General features: G+C 37.8%; 2 protein-coding genes and 1 pseudogene across 4 annotated transcripts in view; 2 read left to right on the forward strand and 1 right to left on the reverse strand.

The window, feature by feature from the left end:
* Nucleotides 1-1,568: 1,568 nt before the first annotated feature.
* The window catches only part of SOCS4 (suppressor of cytokine signaling 4), a 28,984-nt gene continuing 2,852 nt past the window's right edge, over nt 1,569-27,700 (reverse strand). Inside the window, exons 2-3 of one of the 3 annotated variants that reach the window (XM_036436154.2) lie at nt 9,917-10,035; nt 1,569-6,130 (exon numbers count right to left, since the gene is read on the reverse strand). In XM_036436154.2, the coding sequence (XP_036292047.1) occupies nt 4,716-6,038 (1,323 nt within the window). In that variant the 5' untranslated portion in view covers nt 6,039-6,130; nt 9,917-10,035 and the 3' untranslated portion in view covers nt 1,569-4,715. Of the gene's footprint in view, nt 6,131-9,916; nt 10,036-23,364; nt 23,403-27,700 lie in introns of all 3 variants that reach the window. The other 2 variants (XM_036436149.2, XM_036436147.2) reach the window with 2 other exon arrangements.
* On the forward strand, nt 10,370-10,932 carry LOC118717864 (ubiquitin-conjugating enzyme E2 L3-like). Its single transcript, XM_036436159.2, has one exon. It carries the CDS (start codon nt 10,370-10,372, stop codon nt 10,832-10,834), a length of 465 nt encoding a protein of 154 aa, XP_036292052.1. The 3' UTR covers nt 10,835-10,932.
* On the forward strand, nt 13,128-14,617 carry LOC118709388 (annotated as a pseudogene).

Genomic DNA, 27,700 nt, shown 5'->3' on the forward strand with positions numbered 1-27,700 from the left:
CTGAACAATTCAGAAGTCAAGTGACAAGTATTATCTACATTTTCTATGCCAGGAAATGAAGACAAAGATTTAGGACTGAGTAACCTATTGAAAAGAAAAACACAAAACAAAACCGATTCTGGCTTCATTTGAAATATTATTAATGTGCATCAAATCCCTTTCAATTGGTTTATATCCATTAGAAACCAATGCATATCAAAAGTTACCTGCGTTTTGTGCCCAATATCTTAATTTGTTAGAAAAGTATAGACAGATTCTTGTAGTGTTGCTCATTTCTAGTAGGTCAATAAAAAAGTAAACCCTTTGTTCTGGCTGGTTTTGCTCAGTGGATAACGCATCAGCCTGAGAACTGAAGGGTACCTGGTTCAATTTCCATCAAGAACATATGTCCTGGTTGTGGGCTGGGTCCCCAGTAAGAGATGGCCAATCAATGATCCCCTCATCACTGATGTTTCTCTCTCTCCCTTTCTCTCTGAAGCCAATAAAAAATATATTTAAAAAAGTAAACTCTTTGTGCTTTAATTCTTTAGAAATAAAAATGATTGCAAAACTCATATTAAAATCAAAACTACAAAGTTGTTGTTTGTTTTTTTTCAAAGTAGAAACAACTTGCTTGACAAAATCTTTTATTCATTTGGGCACTTAAATTACCTAACACACAGGATATTTTAAATTTCAGCACTGTTTTCTTTATGTCGTGTCATGGAATCTTTTAAGTACTTTCTTATGAAATTTGGTCTACCAAAAATCAATACATAGCTGACGTGACTAATTATAGCTTAAAATGACAAAATACTTTAAATGAAAACTAAGCATATTATTCATGAGTTAGGTCTCAAAGTTTTGGTTTCATAGGAAGGAAGCTCTCTATTATGTGGATCTATAAAATGATCCAAACTCCAGAGACCGGAAGCTGTTAACTTGATTTATTTTAATGGCTTTGGCTCTTGAATAAATGATGATGGTTTGTTCTTCTTATAAAAAGAAGCGGAGCCCGGCTGGCGTGGCTCAGCAGTGGAGTGTACACCTATAAACCGGGAGGTCACTGCTCGATTCCTGGTAGGGGCGCATGCCCAGATTGACGGCTTGATCCTGTGTGGGGTGTACAGGAGGAAACTGACCAATGATTCTCTCACATTGATGTTTCTCTCTCTCCCTTCCACTCTAAAATCAATAAAAATATTTTTAAGACTTAAAAAAAATGGTATTTATATAATGATGAATCTTAATTGCCACATTTGTTTTTACTTTTTAAAGGATTTCTAATTTCTAAGGCATTTTGTATTATTATTTATAATAAGAAGTCAAAACTTTAACTGAAAGCCATTCTTGGACCACAATTTGCTATCAGCTGAAATTCAGGAAAGAACACAGGACTGATCACTAAATCAATAAATCTAGCCGTAGGCTGACTAAAAGCTTCCTTTAATCTTCCTATTAAGTCTTCCTTTAAATTAAACCATTCCCATTATGAATTATTTAAGTGAATGGTACGGGTATAGAAAGGTCACACGATTCTTCATACAAAAATACTCAAGAAACCTAAAAAAATCCAACACCATATTTTCGGAATTATAGTATGAATCAGCTTAAAGCTTAAAAAGGGGAGTGAATTAATGTCCTGAAAAGCTTTGGAGAGAAATAGAAAAGTCAAGTTTATTTCCTGATTTGTGCAGGATGATTCCCAAAGTGCAGTTAAGTGTATGGTCCAGACTAGCTATTAGAGGTTAAGTAGTTCCCTTTCACTGTCAAGGCTTTTCCCTGAGGTAATGCCTAAATTCTAAAGTTTAATATTTTATCTTGTTTCTTTTAGCCTCATTCTCTTTTAACAGTAAGCCCTACATATTTCCACCATGATGGTTTTTCAATTCTAGAATTTACTTTTCAAATTATCACAATGTCTTAGAGTTACTGCTTAGGTTTGCGTGGGGGCACACTGACCACCAAGAGGCAATAACTCTTAAGACAAAATTTATATATATTGGTGTCTTTCCACATTGTCCCTCTCAGTACTTACTCATTTTACTTACATATTCCATAATTGCATTTTAAAATGAGTTTGTTTCTGAATACTGGATGCTCTTCCAAATATGTCCTCACAAAGTCACTGAGAAAGGGGTTTCCCTTTCTAAATTCAGACCTCTTAAATTAATTTAAAAATTAATTTATGATTACTCTTTTCATCTTCCTTTATGGTAAAGTTTCCTTCCCAAGTATTTATATTTCTACTAGAGGCCTGGTGTACAAATTCATGCACAGGTGGGGTTCCTCAGCCTGACCAATGGGGGAACTGGCGGTGGGGGGAGGGCACAGGAGGTTGGCTGTGGGAGCACACTCACCACCAAGGGGCAGCTTCTGTGTTGAGCATCTGCCCCCTGGTGGTCAGTGCATATCATAGCAACCGGTCAACCAGTCATTCGGCCGCTTAGGCTTTTATATGTATAGGTTTTCCAGGTTTCTTTTTACTGTAGCAAATACCAAAGAAAAATGCAAACCATTTCAGAGTAAATGAGTCTGTTTCCTGCTCTCATTTATTAGATCATTTACTTTGAGGCTATATATATGGCAGTATTTTGAAAATGTCAATAGCTATTAATATCTTGAAATTGAGAAAGCCAAAGAAAATATATTACAACTATATGAAAAGCTACTTAGATTTTGATTTTTATATAAACACCAATTTTTACCATTATAAAAGACAACATAATTATGCTTCATTTTTCTTTATAAAATACCTTTTAACAGAATATTTGTTTTTGTCTTTCCTTAGGTTTTTTTGTACTGATAAAAAATTTTTAAAGAAAAATATTTAAAATAATTGTTTCATAGAAACAGAAAGTGTCATTATCAAATTCTGATAAAAAAAATTATAATCATGGGTAGAATCTTACCATACTATTAATTTTCTTTCACCAAAGATAAGTATTTAGGAAGTGTAATATTAGTAAATAAGATAAGCTTCTCAGTGAACTACAAAAGTGCCACAATAAAGATGAGGTAGTATGAGACTTTTCTTTTGTAAAAGGAAAATAGCATCTTTAGAAGAGATATTTATCCTGATATTGGTGTTGAAAGCCTGAGCCTCATCTGCTAAGAAAGGAGCTATTCTCATAGTTACCCTTCACTGGAACCAAGACAATCTTGAGATCACCGAGAAAAAAAAATGGTAGAAGATAATGGAAGCAGATTTTCTTGGTTTAATTTTGCGGTAATTGCTAAAAATTTATTTTAACACTATTATTGAAAAATGCTATATTTATATTAGCAGCAGAACTTCAGGAAATAGAAATGTTACTTCAACATAAAAGCAATGATATTTAAGAAACATTATAACTTGGAAATTTGAGTCAAAATTTTTTCAACCTAGGCAGAAAGTTTCCTATTACAGCTAAACTAGCATCAAGAAATTACTATATGTAAACAGCTCATCAGAAGAAACAATTGTCTAGGAAATTTATTGTTCATTGATTCTTTAAAAAAGAGGGGATAGATAGGATATTACTTCATTTATCTTACATAGGGATAACGGTGTTTCTAAAAATGCTTTCCTGTTCTTGGGATAGTATATTTAAAATATTACACCTGTTGCCTAGTACTGTTCAATATTGCCTAAGCCATGTAGCTCTCAAAATCTTTTCCTTTTATTGAAGCTACAATAAAGACATGTTAATTCTGAAGATAGGAATAATTATTTGAAACTTGAAGATTAAAAATAATATTAAGCTTTCTGAATACTAAGCTCTAAGTTCACTTCTTGAATCTTTATTCAAGTTCATTTAAAAATTATGAAAACTTATTTAGGGACCAATGAAAATGTGTGGCTGTTTATAAACTATAGTATCTCCCCAAGTAACAGACTGAGTTTTTATAAATGAGCTAAGTAGAAGCAACAGTTCATAAGTAAAAAAACTGTTTTAGTACTTTAGTAACTACTTAGTTACTAACAGTGCTATCATTATTTTTAAAGCTCCCAGTGAGAAAGGAACAATATTTATGTTTCAGGTTTTAAGAGGGACCTATTAAAGGAATAACAAATGACCATTCCACATTGTAGAAGAATACATTCACCTCCAAAAATGTTATGCTCCATTTGATTCTTACTGATGAGATTAATCAAATTTGGTAATCCCGTTTTAGAGTTAATATTTAAAATACTGTAAAAACACAGAGTTAGATTTTAAGCTATGTTTTTACCTTTAACATCCCTATTAGTAAATTACAAATAAATTACATTAGTATGGATTGTGAATCACAGCACTCAGCTTTACTGAAGAATTTGAAAACAACTCTGGAAAGGGGGATGTGGAAACCATATTTTATGTATAGGAAAGCCAATGGTATAGGTTAACAAAGTATTTTACATGTAGGAAAGGACATAGGATTATTTTTAAAGAAAATAACAAAATACAAATTATTAACCGAGTTTACAATGTCTAACAATTTTCAAATATCTCCGGTTCTTAAGCAAATTACAATTAAGAAAAAAGAAATTAAGTAAATACCCTACAGAATAAAAACAAAAACCTTGGTCAAAAATATCCATTAACCCTTAGTGTGTAACCTTAAACAATTAGTGTACTATAAGAAAAATAAACAGATCTGGAAGCAAAATTTAGGGCAGAGGTTTATTTCGGACTCTTAACTGCCCTTGTAGAAAAATTCAAAGTAGTATTAAGAAAAATAAGATATCAAATTCCCATGTTCCTACCCTTTACCTAGAATTGTTGTTTTGGTGCATCAATCCTGAGTACTCTAACTTTTGATTTATAGTGATATTCCTTCAGATATAATTTCATAGAAGAAGGAATTGGAAGGGCATCAATGCCATCGTAAGTTGTACAGTTACAGATAACTGTTCTGCATATATGCTGTAGGGGAAAAGGGAAAGTCCGAATTAAGGGAGTGGATAAAAGTGGTTCAAAGAACATACAGGCACTTGGGTCCTTATAATGTTCTAGGAGCCCAGTAATATCAGGGGAATGGAAGACACAAGGATCATGTGCATCAAAGCTAAAGTTGTGATTCCACTGTTCAATCCTTGCATGAAGAGAACGACTATAGCGTCTGAAACTAACAGAGAATAAATAGTCTTCCTGTGCTGAGTCTCGAAGTAAAAAGGTACCCTCTGGTTTTCCTTCTAGGAGAGCTTCAGCTGCATATTTATCCATAACTCCCCAGTAACATGGATTGTTATTGATCTGAAGGAGATCTGGTACAAGACAGTGGACATAGTCAATCTGGGTGTGGTACTTAGGAGTTGTTCCCAACTGAAGGATTTCTTCATCCATTTCCCATTTGGGTTTGTTTCTTTTCCTGGAACTTGTGCAAAGTGTTGTAATTTCATCATCTGAATCCATATCACTGTCTTCTATGCAATTATTTGAAACCAGGTTCATCAAAGAGCCAGCCATAGGACCACTACATGAAGCATCGTTGGTGGTTATAACACAGGGCTGAGCACTGGGATGTGAGAAACAGTTCATCTCTTCTTCCATGCTTCTTCTTTGTGTTAGCTGACCATCCCTCAATTCACTCGGAGACAAATCTGTGCTTATCAATTCATCTGGTTTGGGGTTTATAGGAGCAGTGTGTCGTTTAATAAAATGCCACCTAAAGGCTAAATCTGATCGAGGTGGGAAAGGACACTTATCTAACATGAGTTCACTGATATGGATTTTCCTTTTAGATGGAAGCCCCGAAGAGTGCCGACTACTACAGTTCTTTATTGGGAAGCACTGCCCCACGGCATCTTGCAGTTTCTGTTTAAGAGATCGGCCTAAAAACCTATGCCCACAAGAATGATCTAAATCCAACTCGATGGATGAACAGCTGTGCTTTCTTTCTTGGCTCTGTAAAGGAACTTCAGTTTTCTCTATAACATCTACTGTTTCAGCATCTGAAAAATTTTCATTCCTTTTTGACCAAGATAACTTTTTTCCACTCCACACGTAACCATCCTTTCTGTCAGCACTTCTACTCCGACTAGTTTTGGGCCTGACATCTAAATTTTTACTATTACTTTCACTATTTTCTGCCATTTTAAGAAATTATCCAAAAATTCCAGTGTTATAAATACTGCTTTTTCAATTTTTCTGGCAGGAAGTTTCTTCTGGGCACTTTCTGAATGTACCTAAGGGGAGGAAAAAAAATTATTAATCATTTGTCTTTCACATTATATAGTTTACATAGTAAGACCCAATTATACCCAAGATGAAAAAGCATAATTAGTACACGAAAAAGATGCCAAGCCTCCTCTATTAGCCAAAACATATGCTCAAAGTGGATATAATTTCTAGTCTTGAGGTACATCTTATGCCAATCTCTTTTTAAAACCCTTATTTTTTTTTATTTCACAGAAAACCAGTTTTAAAAGACACTGAGAAATCTGTGAGCTTGTGTTTGAAGTCCACTACCCTATATAGTTTTCTTCACTTCCCTCCCTTTGTTTTTATTCCTATTTATTGAAAATATGAAGTTTTAAGTTATAAAGAACTTATTAAATTATCACCACTGAATAATGCCACATAGCATTTTTCAATGCAGGTTTTTTTGTTTGTTTGTTTGTTTTTGGTTTTTGGGGGGGGGGAGGAAAGTTTCCATTTTGTATTTACAGAAGACAGAAATAATAGCCATCATGTTTCAGATCACTCTGAGATAACCAGTGCTATCAAGTTCTAGCATGCCCCAAAATATTTTTTTAAGCTATTTTTCTTCCAGGAAATGAAGAATATCCACTGAAGTTTTGAAATGCTAAAAAAACAAAAGAAATAAAAAAGAAACGGAGTTAGAAAGGAGAAGAGGGAGGGAAGAAAAGAGAGAGAAGGAAAAAGAAAAATGAAGAAACTAAGGGAGGGAGAGAAAGAGGAGGAGGAAGTCTGACACCCATTATGATATCCTAGTTTCCTTGGGAATCAGAGGCCCTGGTTTTGAGAAACACTTAAGTAAGAGGAGTCTAAGTATCTTCTTAGAGTAGGATAGTTATTTTCCTTTTCAAAGTTGGACAGGCATATGACCTTCTATAGAGTTTCTTAATCTATCCTTCTGATGGGGAAGGATTAAATATGTGCTGAAGAAATCTAGCTCAGGCAAGCTCCTAACCACAGTCTTGGCTAAAGGTGAAGTTTTTTGGAGTTGGAGTGGTGGTATTTGGCATCAGCTGAATTTCAGCGTCTACCCACATTTTGGTGCCACAAGCTTTTGGGGAGGAGACATCAGGCCAACTTGAGGCAAAACAAAGTTAATCACTAATCACCTTGTAATCTGCTTGAAGCCAGAGACACTATCTTCTGTCAGTTTTTTCTCCAATATCACTACAGAAGCTGGCACACAGTATACCGGTAAATAGATTGATGATAATGTATTAAAAACCACGAAGTGCTATAAACCACCTAATGAAAAAAAGTCAAATTAAAGTACCTGTGGAAATGGGCAATATTCTATACACCCATTTAGATGATTCATGTTTAATGTTCAGGTAAAGACTTTAACAACTGACAACACTCCAAGAATTCCAGTGCAGTTTTGTCAACTGATTTCAATAACTAGTCAACTTCACTATCAATCTAGGCAGTTTTTGGAAAATACAGAATTGGGACAAAAATTTGTTATTTCTCTCTCTCTCTCTCTCTCTCTCTCTCACACACACACACACACACACACACACACACACACACTTGTATTCTTCTTGATAATTCTGACAAACAAGCAGATACATTTCTATGGGGCAATGCCTTTCCTATGAAATTGGCTAGATATACTAAAATTTACAATGTAAAATATTGAATTTATTAAAACTAATGCTAATGATTGATCATAGATGAAATTTACTTAATTATTATTAGGTGGAATAAGATTTAAGTCCCGAATTGGAGGGAAGGGTTCTATAATTTCAAATGTTTTGAAATTAAAGTTGAGTTTTGTGACTAAGAAAATCAATCACACTCAACATTTTGATTATGATTAAGTTTCTGATTATGTCAGAGGAACATCAATAACCCCAGCAGTTAAGTAAATGTTTAGAGCCACTTGAATCCTTTTAAGGCAGTTGGGTTTGAAACAAGCATCTGCAGTGGCATATGATTGTTACACGCTTAAAGTGTGATCTGATGACACAGATTTGCTATATAAAGTACTGCATTTCTAAACTGAATAGCATCTAATAATTTACTTATTGTTTTGATTTCGTAAATTCACGGGTATATAATCATTTAAAGTTCATAAGGAAAAATATTTAAAATAGAATTTTGAAAGAAACATCACAAACACTAAAATTATACTCAACAGTATGCTTTGGCTGATCATAGATTAAATTCCACTAAACAAAAAAACAACAAGCAGAAGCAACAAAGTAATCTGAAGAAAATGAAGTCACTGATTAGAAGAGACACTTCTGTTACTGCCTAGGAGCTTACACTCTAATATATTTTTTAAGATAAATGATAATAAAGGAGAGCCAAAACCGATTTGGCTCAGTGAATAGAGCGTTAGCCTGCAGACTGAAAGGTCCCAGATTCAATTCCCGTCAAGGGCATGTACCTTGGTTGTGGGCACATCCTCAGTAGGGGGTGTGCAAGAGGCAGCTGATCGATGACTCTCTCTCATCAATGTTTCTAACTCTCTATCCCTCTCTCTTTCTCTCTGTAAAAAATCAATAAAAATAAAAAAAAGATAATAAAGGAGGTCCATGAGCGGTAGAAATAAGAGACCAGCACCTGCACAGCCATTAAATTATGATTCAGGGCAAACAAACAAAGGAGTGATGAGTGATATTTTTTTGTTGTTATTGCATAATTTCAAACTTTAAGCACAAGAATATGGAAATCATATCACTTAATCATATCACTTTTATTTTACTTATTAAAAAAGTACTAAAATAGCCGAGACCGGTTTGGCTCAGTGGATAGAGCGTCTGCCTGCGGACTGAAAGGTCCCGGGTTCGATTCCGGTCAAGGGCATGTACATTGGTTGTGGGCACATCCCAAGTGGGGGTGGTGCAAGAGGCAGCTGATCAATGACTCTCTCTCATCGATGTTTCTAACTCTCTATCCCTCACCCTTCATCTCTGTAAGAAATCAATAAAATATATTTTTTTTAAAAGTACTAAAATAGCGGTTAATTTTCTACTGGATGTGAGCTCTATCTTGCCTCCTTGCTACCTCAAAATTGTGTCAGTTCTACATCACAGCTAAGCTCTCTAACCTCTATTCTTTATTTTATTTTTATTTTAAGAAGGGAGGGGGGAGTACATTAGCCAGTTGCCACCTACATGGGCTCCATCAGGAATATGAACTGCCACTTTTTGGTGTATGGGACCGTGCTCCAACCACCTGAGCCACACCAGCCAGGGCTAACCTCTATTTGTGATAACATTTCCCACCTTTACCTACTTAAATTTCTCTGTGCCTTCAAACACAACCAAGTTTTCTATAAAATCTTTTAGTGATTATAATGCTTCTTTTAGTTTTATCTGCTGCTTTCCATTACTATATTTCTTAATGAGTAGTGTAACTTGATTTACCCTCGAAATGAAAGTTGCTGCCCTCGACCCCTATAAATGAGAAATAAAAGCACAAATCTTGTCTTCAATTAAATTGAAAGATAACTGCTACAGAACGTGTGAGTAGAGAACAGAGTGGAAAATGGGGAATTAGGTTGAAAATCTGCATGACAGCAATTAGATCTCTATGGTTCTTACTCTGTCACTTAGAGTAGATGAGATATTTGGAGACACTGAACCAGAGAGGCGGATATCAGGATTTTGGATATCAGACAGTAAGGGCAGAGGGGAGGTTTCAGACTGAAATTAGAATGAAAATTCCTCTTTCACTTAACAGGGAGAAACAATGGCCACAGAGAAAAGACCTATAGTGCTGCTATCTGGGAATACTCGAATAAAAAGCTAGGCGGCCAGCCAAACCTGCAGTGAACCCCACCAGTGCACAAGCCCCGCCCACTCAGACGCAGCTTTTCAGGCGTTGCTGTGCTTCATTCACTCTAGAATATGAATGCTCACAGGTTATCAGTTTTGAAGAAAGCCTGTAATATAAACAACGGGGACTAAAACATAAGGAACCTGGAGAAGGCAGTAACCATAAAAGGAGCAGAAAATAAAGTTGACTATTTCCAAATGAAAAGAAGGTATTACACCTAAGAATGAATAAGAGAAGGTGCAGGACAATCAGAGAATAAAGGTTTGCAAATTAAAATCACAAATGCAGAAATAAAACACTCAATAGGAAAGTTAGAGGATGAATTGAGAAAATAAGAAAATAGTGGTTAAGACAAGGAAGCTAAGATTAGACGATCAGAAAGTGCAGGGGCCTCAGCTGCCCGCAGTGCACCCTGGGAAAGCAACAGCACCAGACCCAACATGGCAGCCAGCAGGAGGCTGATGAAGGAGCTTGAAGAAATCCGCAAATGTGGGATGAAAAACTTCTGTAACATTCAGGTTGATGAATCTAATTTACTGACTTGGCAAGGGCTTATTGTTCCTGACAACCCTCCGTATGATAAGGGGGCCTTCAAAATCGAAATCAGCTTTCCAGCGGAGTACCCATTCAAACCACCGATGATCACATTTAAAACAAAGATCTATCACCCCAACATCGATGAAAAGGGGCAGGTCTGCCTGCCAGTAATTAGTGCTGAAAACTGGAAGCCAGCAACCAAAACCGACCAAGTAATCCAGTCCCTCATCGCGCTGGTGAACGACCCCCAGACCGAACACCCGCTTCGGGCTGACCTAGCTGAAGAATACTCTAAGGACCGAAAAAAATTCTGTAAGAACGCCGAAGAGTTTACAAAGAAATACGGAGAAAAGCGACCTGTGGACTAAAATCTGCTGTGACTGGTTGCAGGGAGTGTGAGCAGAGACCCTGAGCGGCGCATCCAGACCCTCTGCGAAGCAGGCCTCTGCGGAACATGGACACGGGCCACCACCTGGCGTTCGCTTGTGGCAGTTACTAACTTCCTACAGTTTTCTCAACCCAAAGTGGTCTAGGTAACCTGTAAAGAAAGGATTAAAACTTATTTAAGATGTTCTAGTTCTGCTTTCTTTGTTTAAAAATCACTTTAAAAAAATATATATATTTTATTGATATTTTTACAGAGAGGAAGGGAGAGAGATAGAGAGCCAGAAACATCGATCAGCTGCCTCCTGCACACCCCCTACTGGGGATGTGCCCGCAACCAATGTACATGCCCTTGGCCGGAATCGAACCTGGGACCTTTCAGTCCGCAGACAGACGCTCTACCACTGAGCCAAATCGGTTTCGGCTAAAAATCACTTTTAATGTAAAAAAATTAAGAGGATCAATAGACATTTCATAGAAAATAACAAAATGTAGGGGGGAAATTATCAAAGAAACTGTATTAGAACATAAGCCTCTATAATGAAAGAGCCCATTGAGCACTCAGTAATGCTGGGGGGAAATAAACATAAAGTTACATTATTCTAAAATGTTAGAATCCTTAAGGTAAAGAGATAACTAAAGTCTTCCTACCTTATAGCTAACAATACTGTACTATATATACTTAAAAATTTCGTTGAAGAGGATAAACCTTAAGTTAAGTGTTCTTACCACAGTAAAAGAAAATAATAAGTGACTAAATAAAAGTAGCTTCCACCCCAGTAAAGTCTTCATGAAGGAGAAAAGTCATAGTCAAAGAACTAAATAAAATGGCCTTTGGTTTCTCAAGAGTACCCCTGGCAGCTAGAGACTAGTTTCCAACCTTGAAGAGATAACCAGCCAAACAATCACATATGAAGATAAAATAAAAACATTTCCAGATGTGCAAAGTATCAACAATTTTACCTCATCTTGGATAATGTGCTCTTCTAAAATTAGGGTGTAAAATCAAAACAAAGGAAGCAACACAGGACATAAGATATTTAACACAGGAGAGGAAGGTATTCAGAGCTTCTAGAGAGCAAGTCATTCATATATACACACAAGGCTCCGAGGTGGAAAATCTTAAGTAAAAAAAATAGAATTGACTTCTGGAAAATTCAATTGACAAGCAACAGAAAAAGAATTGGGTAATTACTGATTACAAAAATTAAAACATACAAGAAATAAAACAGAATTATCAAACATATGGCTCAGCAGTGAAGATATTTATAGTCACCAAAATTGTGATATAACTATAATAAAAGAATGGTAAGAGGAGACTAAAATAGAGGTAAATCCTCATGTATCACAGGAACTCATATAAGAATGTCTAATAATTGATGAATCAAGAAAGAAAAGTATAAGCATTTAGAAGCATGAAAGAAATAATCAGAAAAACAGTTAAATAATTTGAAAGTAGATGCCTTTGGGATGGGCAGGATAGAAGTGCAATGTTTGCAAGCTTATCTAAGCCTTTCAGCTTAATTTAATTTTTAAGCTAGGTGCATATTGTCATTTTGATAAAATAAATTTAAAGGAATTTATACTCACTGTGAAAAATCCAAGGTAGACAAAATTGTAAAGAAAAATGTAAAAACTATTCATAATCCTACCATCCAGTAACAATTTTTAACATTTTCAGTATCTCTATCCATGTATATGACAAGAAGTTCTTTTATATTTTATTGATTTTTTACAGAGAGGAAGAGAGAGGGATAGAAAGTTAGAAACATCGATGAGAGAGAATCATCGATCAGCTGCCGCTTGCACACTCCCTACTGGGGATGTGCCTGCAACCAAGGTACATGCCCTGGACCGGAATCGAATCTGGGACCTTTCAGTCCGCAGGTTGAGCTCTATCCACTGAGCCAAACCGGTTTTGGCGACAAGGAAGAAGTTCTACAACACAGTGACAGCAGGCATTAAAAATATGGTTTGAGTCCAATTTATTTTATACCTAGCCTTATGACCCTGAAACCTTAGTTTCTTTGTAAAGAAGAGGTACTGATGCTATCTATTTCACTGGGCTGCTGGAGAAATAATGTATATAAAGTACTAAGCTCAGATTCTAAATGTGTTATGTATTCAATAAATGTTAACATTTAAAGCATCAAAGCCAATTTTAGACTCATAGTGAAGAAATCACAGAATATCTGTCTCTAGACCAATGCAAACCATAGTTTGAGCAAATATAATTTTTAGAAGGACAACTGTTCTTCAAAGTAAAAAACAGTCAATATGCGAGATACTGAAACTCAACAGACCATAAAGATACAAAGCAATTTCTCCCAGATAACTATACATATTTACATGCTAACATTACAGGTTTACTTTGGCAAGGCTTACCAACTTGTATACAATAGGTACCAATCAATCAAGTATCTCTGAATTTTAGGTTAACCATTCTTACTTGTGCTTAGTGCTGCAGGTGTCCATAAAATAAAGTGAAAAATATCATTACCTTAAATTTTCCACACATTTACCTGAACTTAAAGTTAATGCACAGAAAATCTTTTATCTTTTGCATCTTTTACAGGGTTATTCTTTTGCTGGAAAACTAAGTTCATGCTTCAGAAGTCCTAGTTTTTAAAACTGTTATGGCAAAAAGAGGAGACTTCAGTATTCATGTTAATACTGAGTTAAGCCAAAACTGGTTTGGCTCAGTGAACAGAGTGTCGGCCTGCGGACTGAAAGGTCCCAGGTTCGACAAGACATACATAGCATATCAATATATGGGCCAAAATGCCACTTAATGTTGTAGTTTTCAAAGTATGAATAAAATCTATTTTCAATTTGTATTTCTCTAAAAGTTAGAAACATTAAAATTTATAAATACTGGATATATGGTTTACAATGTTCCAATCACTCATTGTCAGATGGTGCGCTGTTTCTGAGGTAAGATTTGGAGTTTCAAAAAGCTGAGAACTTGATTTCATCCTCTCCATTTCTTTAATCACTTTTCAGTGTATCACAACTGCTTGCATGTTGCTGAATAGATTTATAGAATATGTAATCTTAAATAAGAAAATCTTTATAATACTTTGTAAATAAACATGATTATGGAATTTTATAACACACAAGGTTTGCTAATTATCTCAGGGCAAAATACGTAAGTTTTGAATTTTTAAGACTAGTTATACAATTTTCTTTTACAAAATGACCAGTGTTCTAAATGTGATGAATTTTACTGGGATAACAGCTTGTAGAAGTTACTTAGCAGATCTAGTAAGAAAGAAAGGCTAGCACAAGTCTTCGAAGAGGACTCACTCTAGTGACTGAGGAAGTCCCAGAAACTTCCTGGCCACCTGAACCACACGGCTGTACTGAAAGCACCCGAGAGGCTGAGGTAATGCTGGTGGCTTACATCACCATAGGATAAACCTGGACAAATATCACCCAGGTTACTTTGGGAAAGTTGGTATTCGCCTTAGTTAAAAAGGGACCAGAGCTTCCACCCAACTGTCAACCGTGATACTGGTCAGTGAGCAGAAACAGATAAATGCTGGCTGCAGCTGCTCCTAACATCGATGTGATGAGATGAGACTTCAAGTTCTGGGGAAGGGAAAGCTCCCAAAGCAGCCTGTCATCCTACAGGCCAAGTTCTCCAGCAGAGGAGCTGAGGAGACGATTAAAGGTGTTGGGGGTGAGGTGGTGGGGAGGTGTATTCTAGTAGCTTGAAGCTACACTGAAGGAAATTCACTAAGTGCTCACAGTGCTTTTAAAAAAACAAAAAAATAAAAAAGACAGAACAAAACAAAACTGATCACTTCATGGTACAGGAAACATCTTAAAATTACTGAGACAGTAACTGTTTTAAAAAAATTATACTATTAATATAAAGATCATTTTAGAAAAACTTTACGTGAAGTACCATTTTTATATGGTACAGAAATAATACTCTGAAAGGTACAGATAAATCAAAGATCTTTGTTGGTATCTGCAAAGAGCTTTTTTTTTAAATTTTTTAATTTAATTTTTTTATTTAGCTCAGTGGATAAAGCATTGGCCTGTGGGTCCTGGATTTGATTCCGTTCAAGGGCACATATCTTGGTTGCAGGCTTGATCCCCAGCCCTGATCAGGGTGTGCAGAAGGCAACCAATCAATGTGTCTCTCACATCAGTATTTCTCTCTCTTTATATCTCTCCCACTCTTCCACTCTCTCTAAAAACCAATGGTGAGGATTAATAAAAAATAAATATGAAAAAAATCACTTGGGAGAAGATTGCTTTGGCTCCTGATTCAATAATTAATTCTTTATGAAGGCAGCTAAGTCACATTTCTCTACAGAGTACACAGTGACATTTTTTAAAAACATTATTTCTTGATGAGCCAGAGGCAAATGTCTAAAAAGCAAGTTTATAGAAAAGCCTTTTTTGAAAAAGCAAATTCCCAGATTTAGTAGACATTTGATCTGTGGTTCTAGCACCAACTGTAATGACAGTGATAATAAAATGAACACCTGACATGACCACTGTACTCTAATAAAAAAATTTAAATAATATCTAGTAAGTCATATTGAGGCCTGGAAGTGATTTAAATTAAAAAAAAATTTTTTTAAATATATTTTATTGATTTTACACAGAGAGGAATTGAGAGGGATAAAGTTAGAAACATCGATGAGAGAGAAACATCAACAAGCTGCCTCTTGCACACACCCCCGGTTTTGGCAAAATTAAAAATTTATATAGAAACCATCAAATTTATATAGAAACCATTAAAAATCCCATAATTAAAGGTTAAACTTTATTTAGAAAATTCATTTATATTATCTATGATGTTGATAAAGGATCATTATTATACATATTAATTCTTCATATAACTATTAGATTTACAATGGTAATGTACATCTACGACCAACATTCATGTTAATACTGAGTTAAGCCGAAACTGGTTTGGCTCAGTGAATAGAGCGTCGGCCTGTGGACTGAAAGGTCCCAGGTTCGATTCCGGTCAAGGGCATGTACCTTGGTTGCGGGCACATCCCCAGTAGGGACTGTGCAAGAGGCAGCTGATCAATGATTCTCTCTCATCAATGTTTCTAACTCTCTATCCCTCTCACTTCCTCTCTGTAAAAAAAATCAATAAAATATATATATTTAAAAAAAAATACTGAGTTAAAATAAATTCGATCCTATAAAGAATCCTATACTACATAAAGAATTCATGATTCTAATAGTAATGCAATTTGGAAACTTTCTTACCAAATCCATGATTGCAAAGTTTACCTGCCATTAGGCGCCTCAAATCTCCTTGAAAGTATTCTGATCAGTCTGTGATATTGAATTCTGTGGGTCACAGTTGTTGATAATTGATTATAGTCTGATTAAAGACCTGGTGCACAAAATTCATGCACTCAGGGGGATGGGGGATGGGGGATGGGGAAGGGTGGCCTTCAGCCCAGCCTGTGCCCTCTCGCAGTCTGGGAGACTTTGGGGGATGTCCAACTGATGGCTTAGGCCCGCTCCCAAAAAGCCATCTGTCGGACACCCTTAGCACTGCTGTGGAGGCAGGAGAGGCTCCCATCACTACCACTGTGCTCGCCAGCCATGAGTCTGGCTTCCATCTTAGTGGTACTCCCCCCTGTGAGAGTGCACTGACCACCAGGGGGCAGCTCCTGTGTTGAGCATCTGTTCCCTGGTCGTCAGTGCATGTCATAACAACCAGTCATTCTGCTGTTCGGTCAATTTGCATATTAGGCTTTTATATATATACACACCAATGGCCTGGTGCATGAAATTCGTGCACAGTACAATAAAAGGGGGATAATTAGAATAAATAATTTTGTGTGTGTGTGTGTGTGTGTGTGCAATACTTGCTGATGATTTAATTTCACTAATGCCAGATAACAATGTGGACATATTTGAAGTTTGCTTCTAGTTTTCAAAGTTGTTTGTGTTGACTGAATATTTCTTGGTGCTGACATGTTTTACTTTAGAGTACAAATTTGTAAGTATGCTTAAATAGTTTTGTTGTTGTTATATCAGGAAAGAATGATAGTGTGGAGATGAAAAAAGAAAACCCAAACACCCCCCGACCATGACCAGTGTTGCTCAGTGCTTAGAGCATTGGCCCATGGCACCGAAGGGTTGAGGGTTTGATTCCCAGTAAAGGACACATACCTGCCTTGCAAGTTCAATTCCAGCCCCGGTCAGTGCATATGCAGAAGGCAACCAACAATGTGTCTTTCTCACATCTATATTTCTCTTTCTCCAGCCCTTCCACTGTCTTTTAAAATCAATTGGGGGGGGGGGGGAATCCTCAGGTGAGGATTAATTTAAAAAATTAAAAAAAAAAAAAAGACCCCTACAGTTATAGAGTACCTTGCATTTCTAACAAGCTGTGTCTTTACTTTACAACCCCAAGAAGAGGAAGGAAGATTTTAGAATAAATATTTTAATATTGCTATTTGCCTTTTCTCTATAATAGAAGTGTCAGAGATGAAAGAAAATTAGTAAAATTTACATGAAAATCTTCTTCCTGTCAGAGTCTGGGACATGGCCTGGGACTCAAAATTGCACAATACCCATACCCAGCCAGTCCCACCCTCATTGGGTGAGATCCAGACCCCGCTGACCCCAAACCCACCAAACCCTGGCGGGCAGGGGTGCAGCCTCAGTTGCCCTGTCAAGCCCCGCTGCCGTGCAGGGGGCATGGCCTGAAGTGCCTGAGCCTGGTGCCAGGGTGTGGCCTGAGATGCCCCGTCAAGCCCTGCCAGGCTGGGAGTGCAGTCTGAGATCCTCTGTCAAGCCCCATCAAGTGTGTGTGTGTGTGTGTGTGTGTGTGTGTGGGGGGGGGGTACAGCCTCAAGTACCCTGATGCTGCGGCAGTGGGTACACCGTGAGGTCCCCCTTTAAACAACCTACCAGGCGGGGGATGCAGCCTCAGGTCCCCTAGCCCAGGACCATGGCAGGGGTTGTGGCCTGAAGTCCCCAGCCTGATGCCGGGGTGAGGGACGCGGTCTGAGGTTCCCTGTCAAGCCCACAGAGTGGATTCTATGGAAACATTTAGATACCACAAGTGGAATATAGTGGATAGTCAAAAAACAAATGAATTTCTTGGAATGATAAAGAAAAAAATATGAAAAATGGGTTTGTTTATATGAGAAAATGTCTGAACTAAAATATTTTTCTAATTACAAAAACACTAAGGTTCATTTTTCAGTATATATTTTAAAGTATAGTTGACCTTTGAACATTGTGGGGGTTAGGGGAACTGACCTCCCACAGAGCTGAAAACTTGTGTATAACTTTTGATTTCCCAAAAACTTAACTCCTAATAACCTAGTTGACCAGCAGCCTTACAAATAACATAGTCAACACATTTTGTATGTTATATGTATAATATTACATAATATATGTTACTAGTGGCCTGATACACAAAATTCATGCACGGGGGTGCGGGTTTGTCCCCCAGCCTGGCCTGCACCCACTCCAATCTGGGACCCTTCGTGACTGCTGCCTCCTAACTGCTCACCTGCCTTTCGGCCTTCTTACTTTGCCCAACTGCCCTCCTTGCTGGCCTGATTGCCCCCAACTGCCCCCCCTCCAGCAGCCTGCTTGCCTCCAACTGCCTCCCAGCTTGATTACTCCCAACTACCCCACCCTGTTGGCCTGCCCTCAACTGCCTTTCCCCCTGTCTGCCTGCCCACCCTGCCAGGGCTCTGGGCTCAATGGCAGAGCAGAGGCAGGCATTTCCAACCCTACCTGGGATCCGCCGTTAATCCTCGCCCACAGGGAAGCCCTTCCCACCAGGCCTGGGCTCTGCCATTAATCCCCACTCACAGGGTGGCCGGCCCTTTCCACCCTTCCTGTGCTCTGCGATCAAATGCAGCCCATAGGGAGGCCCTGCCCGCCCTGCCCACCCTGCCAGGCTTCTGTGATCAATGCTGTGAAGAGGGAGGCCCTGCCCACCCTCCTGGGGCTCTGGGGTCAATGGGAGGCAGGCGTTTCCCACCCAACCTGGGCTCTGCCATTAATCCCCGCCCACAAGGAGGCCCTGCCCAGCAGGCCTGGGCTCTGTGGTCAATGGCCGAGGAGAGGCAGGCATTTCCCACCCAGCTGGGGCTCCGCACTGGGCCCTCCCAGCCTTGGTGGCTTGCCTTGGCCCTCCCAGCCATGGCTTTGTATGGAAGGAGGTCTGGAAGGTCGTCCCTAAAGTCTCCTGGTCTAATTAGCATATTACCCTTTTATAAGTATAGATTCTTGCAATAAAGCAAGCTAGTGGAAGAAAAATGTTATTAGGAGAGTCATAAAGAGCCCTGGCCAGATAGCAGTTGGTTAGAGAGTCATCTCAATATGCCAAGATTGCAGATTCAATCTTGGGTCAGAGCACATACAAGAAGTAACTGCCCTAGCCGGTTTGACTCAGTGGACAGAGTGTTGACCTGTGGACCAATGGTCCCAGGTTCAATTCCAGTTAAGGCCACATACCTTGGTTGCAGGCTCCTCCCTGCCCTGGGCCCTGGTTGGGGCTCGTGCAGGAGGCAACCGGTTAATGTGTTTCTCATAGATTAAAGTTTCTTTCTGTCTTTCCCTCTCCCTAAAAATCAATGGAAAAAATATCCTTGGGTAAGGAATAAGAAATAAACAAAAAAGAAGCAACCAACGGATGCATCAGTAAGTAGAACAAATTGATGTTTCTCTCTCTCTCTCCCAGCAGTAAGTGAAACTTAAAAAAAAAGTCATAAGGAAGAAAAAATAAATGTATAATACTGTGCTGTACTTATGGATACTGTTAAGTTTATGTAATCCACTTACAAAATGAATGGTCTGTCAGTACCATCATCAGTATTGTCTTATACTAGAGGCCTATTGCACAAAGAGAATCGTGCAATAGGCATTCCGTCCCTTGGCTTCTAGCACTGGTTTTCTTTCGGCACCTGGAACCCAGGCCTTCGCTTCAGCCAGAGTCTGCCGCCTTCATCTTCACTGTGGCCCGAGTGCCCCCTTCCTTCGCCTCCCTTCTCGTAGCAGGTGACCTGCCTCGACCAGCCACTCCACGCATGGAGCAGCATCTTTGACCTTCTAATTTGCATATTCCCTCCTGATTGGCTGGTGGGCATAGTGGAATAATGATTAATTTGCACGTTTCTCTTTTATTAGTGTAGATAATACAAACAAACTCATAGATATTATATACCGTATTTTTCAGACCATAAGACGCACCAGTTTTTAGAGAAGGGAAATGAAGAAAAAAAGATTCTGAAACAAATAGTGTCCTAAAATATTTTATGTGCATTAAAACCCAACATCACAGTCATAAACACATGTAATCAACCCTGTAAAGTAAACAGCAGCATTTAGAACCATTTTAGAGCCGGGCAAGCACACAGAGCCGGGTAAGTAAAAAACTTTTTTTTTAAAGTATATGTGTAGGCTATATTTGGACCATAAGACGCAGGGAATTTCCCCCCCCCACTTCTGGGGGGAAAAAAGTGCGTCTTATGGTCCGAAAAATACGGTAAGTATTACTAACACGGAACAAAAATTAAAAGATGTTTAAAAAATTCCTCTTTATTTACACATATAATGATTCATAAAGCAGCAGCAATATGATCGCTTTATGGTAGTCTTGTGTAATTGATACCATTACTTCATGTACCCTAGCCTATACACTAATGAATGAACTGTTATAAAATTTTTATGGCATACAGAATTACAGTCATATTCATAATACAGTATTGGAAACATTGTTATGTATATTTTAAAACCATTTACTTGTGATGATAGGCTGACAAACAGTTTCTTCAATTGTAAGAGAGGCATGCTGAACAGTAATGTAATTATTGGAAAGCAAGTTATAAAGCAGTTGGAAAACTAACATATTATTAATGTTAAATATCATTCATCTATGCCTATGTAAGGACAGGCTACCCCCTTCACAATACACGTTTTGCACATGATGTTCTACACAATGAATATTTAGGTAATGATAATGCACAAAAAAACCTCAAACAATTCTACCCATACAGTAGAGTTTCATATGCATACACAACAGATCAATTTATTAACTATACAACATGATTATTTATTATTCATTAAATAGAAGTGGAACATCTTAAAGGTCTTCATCCTTGTCTTTAGGTTAAGTAAGTTGAGGAGGAGGAGGAGGAGGACTTGGTCTTGCTATCTCAGGGGTGGCAGATGCAGAAGAAGTGGAGGAGGTGGAAGAGGAGAGACAAGAGAGGCAGGCACATCAAGTATAAGTTTATAAAAATACATTGTAATTTCTGTCAGATATTTTTGCTTTTTCATTTCTCTGAACATATTTCTATAAGGGACTAAACCTTCTTCCACCATTTGCTTTAGTTTCAGTGTCGTATCACAGAAGTGTCCATCTTATAAAAGAAGTCAAAAGCCACTTTGAAGAATCGAAACCCTTTTCTAGATTGTCTAATGTCATTTTGTTTTCTTGTGCTGTTTCTTTTACGTCTTCTTCCTCATCATCTGGTTTTGGTTTGGAAACACTCATCTCCATCAAGTCATCTTCTATTAATTTCTCTGCTGTGGTGTCTATTAGCTCTGCATTAAAAACATGTTCAGGCAGATATTCTTTCTCCTCAATTACTTTCTTAATGGCCTCTGGGAACTTGTCTGTCTCTTGGTTGGCAGAAGCTGCTTTTCCTGTTATCTTGACATTTATTAAGCCAAATCTCTTTCTAAAATCATCAAACTATTCTTTGCAGGCATGAAGTTCTCTAGCTTTAGATCCTTCATTTTCCTTTTGCTTTAAGATATATGACTTCCCTTTTTCTTGAATCATATTAGAATCTGTAAGTATGTCTTTCTTATTGCAATACTACATAAAAGATGCATTTTTCAATACAAGATAAAAAGGTATCTCTCAAAAAGTGCAAGATTTTCATGCTTACTGGTGTAAGCAGCAGCTACAGCTTCAAAATTTCATTTTCTTTTTTTACAATGGTCCTTCCATTGGATTCATTTCTTTTGAAATGGCAGGCAACCACAGTTGCAGACCTCAACCTATGACACATATCAAGCAATTCAACTTTTTCTTTTAATGTCATGACTTTTCTCTGCTTCTTTGGAGCACTTCCAAGATCGATAGTGTCATTTCATATGGATCCATGTTGTTAAGGTTTATGGTATTCAACTAATTATGAAAAAATACCAAGAACCATGAGAGATCAGTTTTTACTGTGATACAGAATTTACTGGAGAGACAAACTTATCACAGTGGGATGATTAGCATCACACAGCCTTTTAAGCAGTTATTCACAACAATTGAGCTTACCACAATAGCAACAGAAAGTGGCTACGAAATTATTACAGTATGTACTGCAGTTAGTTTTATGCAATTATGACTTATTACTGAATCTTTTTATTTGTTTATATTTCTCTCCTTTGTGAATGACATCACGTATAATCTGTAAATGTGAGTGAATATTTTAATTAATTTTAGCTTTTTATAATACATGTGTATATTTTATGGTAGTATATGTTAAAATAGACTAGTATCTATATATATTTTATGCACTTATGACATCCCTAACTTTTTCTTAATTTTTCGATTTTTGTAGGCTACGTGGTTCATCTGTGAGTTCTTCCAAGTTGTTACAAATCTCCAAAAAATTATCCAATATATTTATAGAAAAAAATCCACATGTAAGTAGGCCTGTGCAGTTCAAACCTATGTTGTTCAAGTGTCAACTCTGTCTCCTTTTTTCATGCTACCAAGGTATTAACTAGCCCAGGGCGATACCAGGGCTCATGGGTATTAACTTGAGTTATTTTTGCTTATTTTTTATTTTAAGAGGAAGTGGTAAGGGGGAGAGAGAGATAGAAATAGTTATTTGTTCCATGGATTCACTAGTTGCTTCTTGTATGTGCCCTGACTAGGAATCAAACTCACAACTTTGATGTATTGAGATGATGCTCTAACAAACTGAACTATCCAGCCAAGGCAGGACTTAATGGGATTTTTTTTTTTTTTTAAAAAAGGACTCATCGATTAGTATTACTGTGCCCTCCTTCTCCCATTTTCTCACTTACTTTCCTAAAAACAGTTTGCTTTTGTGCAAGGTTCCAAGAGATCCTTCAGTTAAGAAACCTGCTTAAGAGGACAACCAAAATGGTGGTGGAGTAAGTCGATGCTACATTAACACGTCTCTAGGACAAAACTGGAAGAATAATTATTATACAGAAAAACAATGCTGAATACTAGCTGGAGAAAACCCTGATAACCAAGAATGGAAAGAGGAGATCACATAGAGACTGGTGGAAAGTGTGGAGGCACAAATGGGTTGAAGTTCTGGAGGGACATCTCAGCTGTGGGGACTTCCCATTGAGAACTCTGGGGTCTAAACCTTAAGATGGGCTCCCTAGCCCTGAGCACCAGAACTGAGAAAGGTACCCATGTAACATTTAGCTGTGTAAAGCAGCAGGGTTGCTGTCGACCAGTCAAAGATAGGTTCTTAAAGGGCCAACACACAAAGTTTCATGTGCAGCCACTCACCTTGGACTCCAGCAGAGGGAGAGAAGAATGGATTGGAGCTATGTGAACAGAAGCCAAGGATGGGGGAGTCTGGGGTTAGATACCAGGAGGCAGATACCATGATTTTCTGGGCTGAGTCATTCCCTCATGCTACAGAGGACCTCTTTCTCCAGTGGACCTTTGTTATCTAGGTGGTTTTTGACTGGGAGTAAGGCAATTGCCCCACCCTATTGGAAAACTCCTTGCCCATCTGTGGAGTTTCTGAGGCCCATTATGAAACTAAGAATAACAATCAGCCTGCAGAAAGAAGCAATTACCCCATATTGTTGGAAAACCTCTCACTCCAACCAGTGGCCAATAGCCTGAGGCTAATCAAAACTGAATACAATCAGACTGCAGGCAGAGGAGGACCTCTGGAGGCTTTGAGTCTTTGCCTGATCTCCTTCTGAGCCCAGGGCTAGGAAAAGCAGACCATAGTGTACATCTTGGTCTCAAAGGCAGCCAGGCCCAGCAGAGGGAGCCATAGATGTGGATTGCCCAGTAGATAAGTGGATAAAACAGTTGTGATACTTTCCACCATGGAATACTATGCAGTAAAATAAATAAATAAATAAATAAATAAATAAATAAATAAATACCTCTTACCCTTTTGAGACAGCAGGGAGGGACCTGGCAAGTATTATGCTAAACAAAACAAGCCAGTCAGAAAAAGGCAAGTATCACTCATATGTGGAATCTAATGAACAAAATAAACTGTTGAACAAAATAGATTCAGAAACATAGAAGCATGGATCAGACTGTAGAATCTCAGTGGGAAGGTGGAAGTGAGTGGGTAGATAGAAACCAACGAAAGAACTTGTGTGAATGTGTAACCCATGAACACAGATATTAGGATGGTGAAGGCTAAGGCGGGGGACCAGGGAGCAGGCTTATAAGGGGTCAATGGGAGAAAAAAGGGGCCATATGTAATATTTTCAGCAATAAAGATTTTAAAACATGAACATTAAAATAATAAATAAAAGGAAACCTGAATAAGCAATGATTTCTGATATTTGACTTACATAATTTTTTTGGGGGGGAATAAATTTTGAGGAAATATTTAACTTGGGCTATTAAAATTAGTGTACATTTCCTGAACATGGGAGCTAAAGATAACGAGAAAAGTATAGTAACCTGTAACTGAAAGAAGTTAATCTAGAGCAGCAATTTTCAATCAGTGTGCCACAAGAGTATTTAAAACATGCAATACCTGACTATTTAGTCAGGGGCACTGACCTTTTTAACTTAAGATTGTTAAATTAAAAAAAAAAAAAAGAACAGCCAACACAAGAATAGTCATCCAGCGTGAATGAATCAAAATTATACCTGTCCTGGCCAGGTAGCTCAGTTGGTTAGAGCATCGTCCCGATAAGCCAAGGTTTTGTTTGATCCCCAGCCAGGGCACGTACAAATATCAATCAATGAATACATAAATGGGTAGAACAACAAATCGATGTCTCTTTATCTAAGAAACAATCAATCAGTTGATCAATCAATGCATCAATAAAAGAGGATAAACACTATACAGTTGACACTTTAGCAACACATGTTTGAACTGTATGGGTATACTGGTATGTGGGTTTCCCCCCAATAAATACATACACTACTGTAAGTGTATTTCTCTTCCTCATGGTTTTCTTTATATATATTTTTTTAATTGATTTTTTTTTTTTACAGAGAGGAAGGGAGGATAGAGACTTAGAAACATGGATAAGAAACATCGACCAGCTGCCTCCTGCACACTCCCTACTAGGGATGTGCCTGCAACACTGACCAGAATTGAACCTGGGACCTTTCAGTCCGCAGACTGACGCTCTATCCACTGAGCCGAACTGGTTTCAGCGGCCTCATTATTTTCTTTTCTCTAGATTACTTTATTGTAAGAATATATACATACATATAAAACACAAAATACATGTTAATAGACAGCTTACGGTCAACAGTAGGTTAAGTTTCGGGGAAGTCAAAAGTCATATTCAGATATTTGACTGGCCATGAGGGCAGGGGATTGTGGCTTCTAACTCCTGAATTGTTCAAGGGTCAACTGCAATTCAATTGGGCAATCAATTTAGACATTTTGGCTGGTTTCCTTGCAGTTTATTTTCCCTCTAAGAGCAATTTAGTCTAAAGTCAAAATTTTAAACTTTTTAAGCTCCATAAAAAATAACCTATAGTTTTTCACTATACTCTATTTAAAATGAAGCATGGTACAGGTGAAATACCATGAGCTACTAAATCATCAAACACAAGCTAAAATTAAGATTTTGTCACTAGTCAATTGATTTTAAAAATCTCATTTAGCTTTAGTATTTCCCTTATAAAGTCTGGATAATGCCAGCTGCCTCATGTTTTTACTGCCAGGATTAAAATGTACAAAAGCAGCATACATTGAGCTTAATAAAAATACATATTAGCTGCTTTCTATTATTACTCATAACTTTTCAGGTAGAAGCTAATTTCTAAAAATGAAAGGTGGAAAGTAGCAAAATTAAGATTAAAAAAAGAGATGAAACAAAGGTTACTTATATATATAAGGCTAGAAAATCTGCACAAAAACATGCATAAAGAAACAGAGGCAGCCAAATCCAGTTTGGCTCAGTGGATAGAGCTTCGGTCTGCGGTCTGAAAGGTCCCAGGTTCGATTCTGAGCATGTTCGATTAAGGGCATGTACATTGGTTGCAGGCACATCACTGCTGGGAGGTGTGCAGGAGGCAGCTGGTTGATGTTTCTCTCTCATTGATGTTTCTAGCTCTCTATCCCTCTCCCTTCCTCTCTGTAAAAAAATCAATAAAATATATTTTAAAAACAAATAAAAAAGAAAAAGAAAGAAACTGAGGCAAAAGAGACTTCAGCATTTCTGAAATGTCATAAAGCACTTTACTGGTATATTACTTCTGATAATAAACAAGCTATTTTTAAAAAGTCTTAATATTTAAAATTTTTAAAAATAGTATGGATGTATGTAAGTTCTGTAGTTTTTGCAAGCTAACTTAGTAATAGATTTCAACAGAAATAGAAGGCAAACTTCTTTTAAATTATTATAGATTACTAGAGGTCCAGCCAGCTGATAGAGCCAGGATGGCCGGGGGAGGAGACGTGGGAGGTTGGCAGGGCTGCCCTGCCCCTGATTGGGGTGAGGGGGTAATGAGGGCAGGGCCAGCTGGGGGGGATGGGCCACGGGCCCCCTGGTGGAACTCCAGGTAGCAGGGACAATTTGCATATTAGCCTTTTATTATATAAGGATTCTTTTCATTGCTTTATAATAATTACATATGCTTATATTTAAGCTTGGGAACAAGTTTTACCTACAACCTAGTGAAAGGTGTCTCTAGACTTAAACAAATTGCTTTAATGTCCTGGTATGCTTTACTAAATTCTAAGTTTTATGGCAATAGATATGATTTGGAGAGCAGTGGGGTAAGACTACCTTGGATTAGAAGGTAAAAGACCTGGTTTATATCTGTAGCTCTGACATCTGATAGGAGTGTGACCCTGGACAAATTATAAACTTTGAGTCTCAGTTTTTTTATCACTAAAATAGGGATTACGTCTGTCTTGCTGTCATAAGGATCCAGTGTCAATGTAACAACCCAAGATTCAAATACTGGCTGTTTTTAGACAGGAGAGCTAGGTAGCTAGGAGCAGGACTTCTATTGTATTCCCTTTTATATCCTAGAAGGTTTGTAAACGTGCAAGTATTATTTACCCCCAAAATAAATTTAAAAGGCTGGTGAGCCCGGTCGGTCTGACTCCATAGTTGAGTGTCGACCTATGACTAATCAGGGCCCAGATCCAAGTTGTGGGCTCGATTCCCAGTGGGGGGGCATACAGGAGGCAGCCCATGAATCAATGATTCTCTATCATCATTGATGTTTCTCTCTCTCTCTCTGAAATCAATAAAAAAACATGTTAAAAATAAATTAAAAAGACTGGTGAGTTTTAGCGTACATTCAGATATATAAAAATCTTCAGATTTCTAAATTCCCTTCAATGTCTTTTCCCCCTCCCCTTAAATATATTTCTATTGATTTCAGAGAGGAAAGGAGAGGGAGAGAGATAGAAACATCAATGATAAGAGAGAACCACCGACTGGCTGCCTCCTGCAAACCCCCTAAGGGGTATTGAGCCCACAACCCAGGCATGTGCCCCTGACTGGAATCGAACCTGGGACCCTTCAGTCTACAGGCCCATGCCCTATCCACAGAGCCAAACCAGCCAGGGCCCTTCAATGTTATTTTTTCAATTATTATTATACTCTCTTTCACAGGATCAATGACTTTTATATAAAGTACATATTTTGTTGAAAAGGTATATTTA

Source organism: Pipistrellus kuhlii, unplaced genomic scaffold (assembly GCF_014108245.1).
Source record: "Pipistrellus kuhlii isolate mPipKuh1 unplaced genomic scaffold, mPipKuh1.p scaffold_m20_p_1, whole genome shotgun sequence".
Lineage (NCBI taxonomy): Eukaryota > Metazoa > Chordata > Mammalia > Chiroptera > Vespertilionidae > Pipistrellus > Pipistrellus kuhlii.

What these genes read in the sequence shown, in the direction of transcription:
- LOC118717864 (XM_036436159.2), top strand. Translation starts at nt 10,370, where the DNA reads ATGGCAGCCAGCAGGAGGCTGATGAAGGAGCTTGAAGAAATCCGCAAA.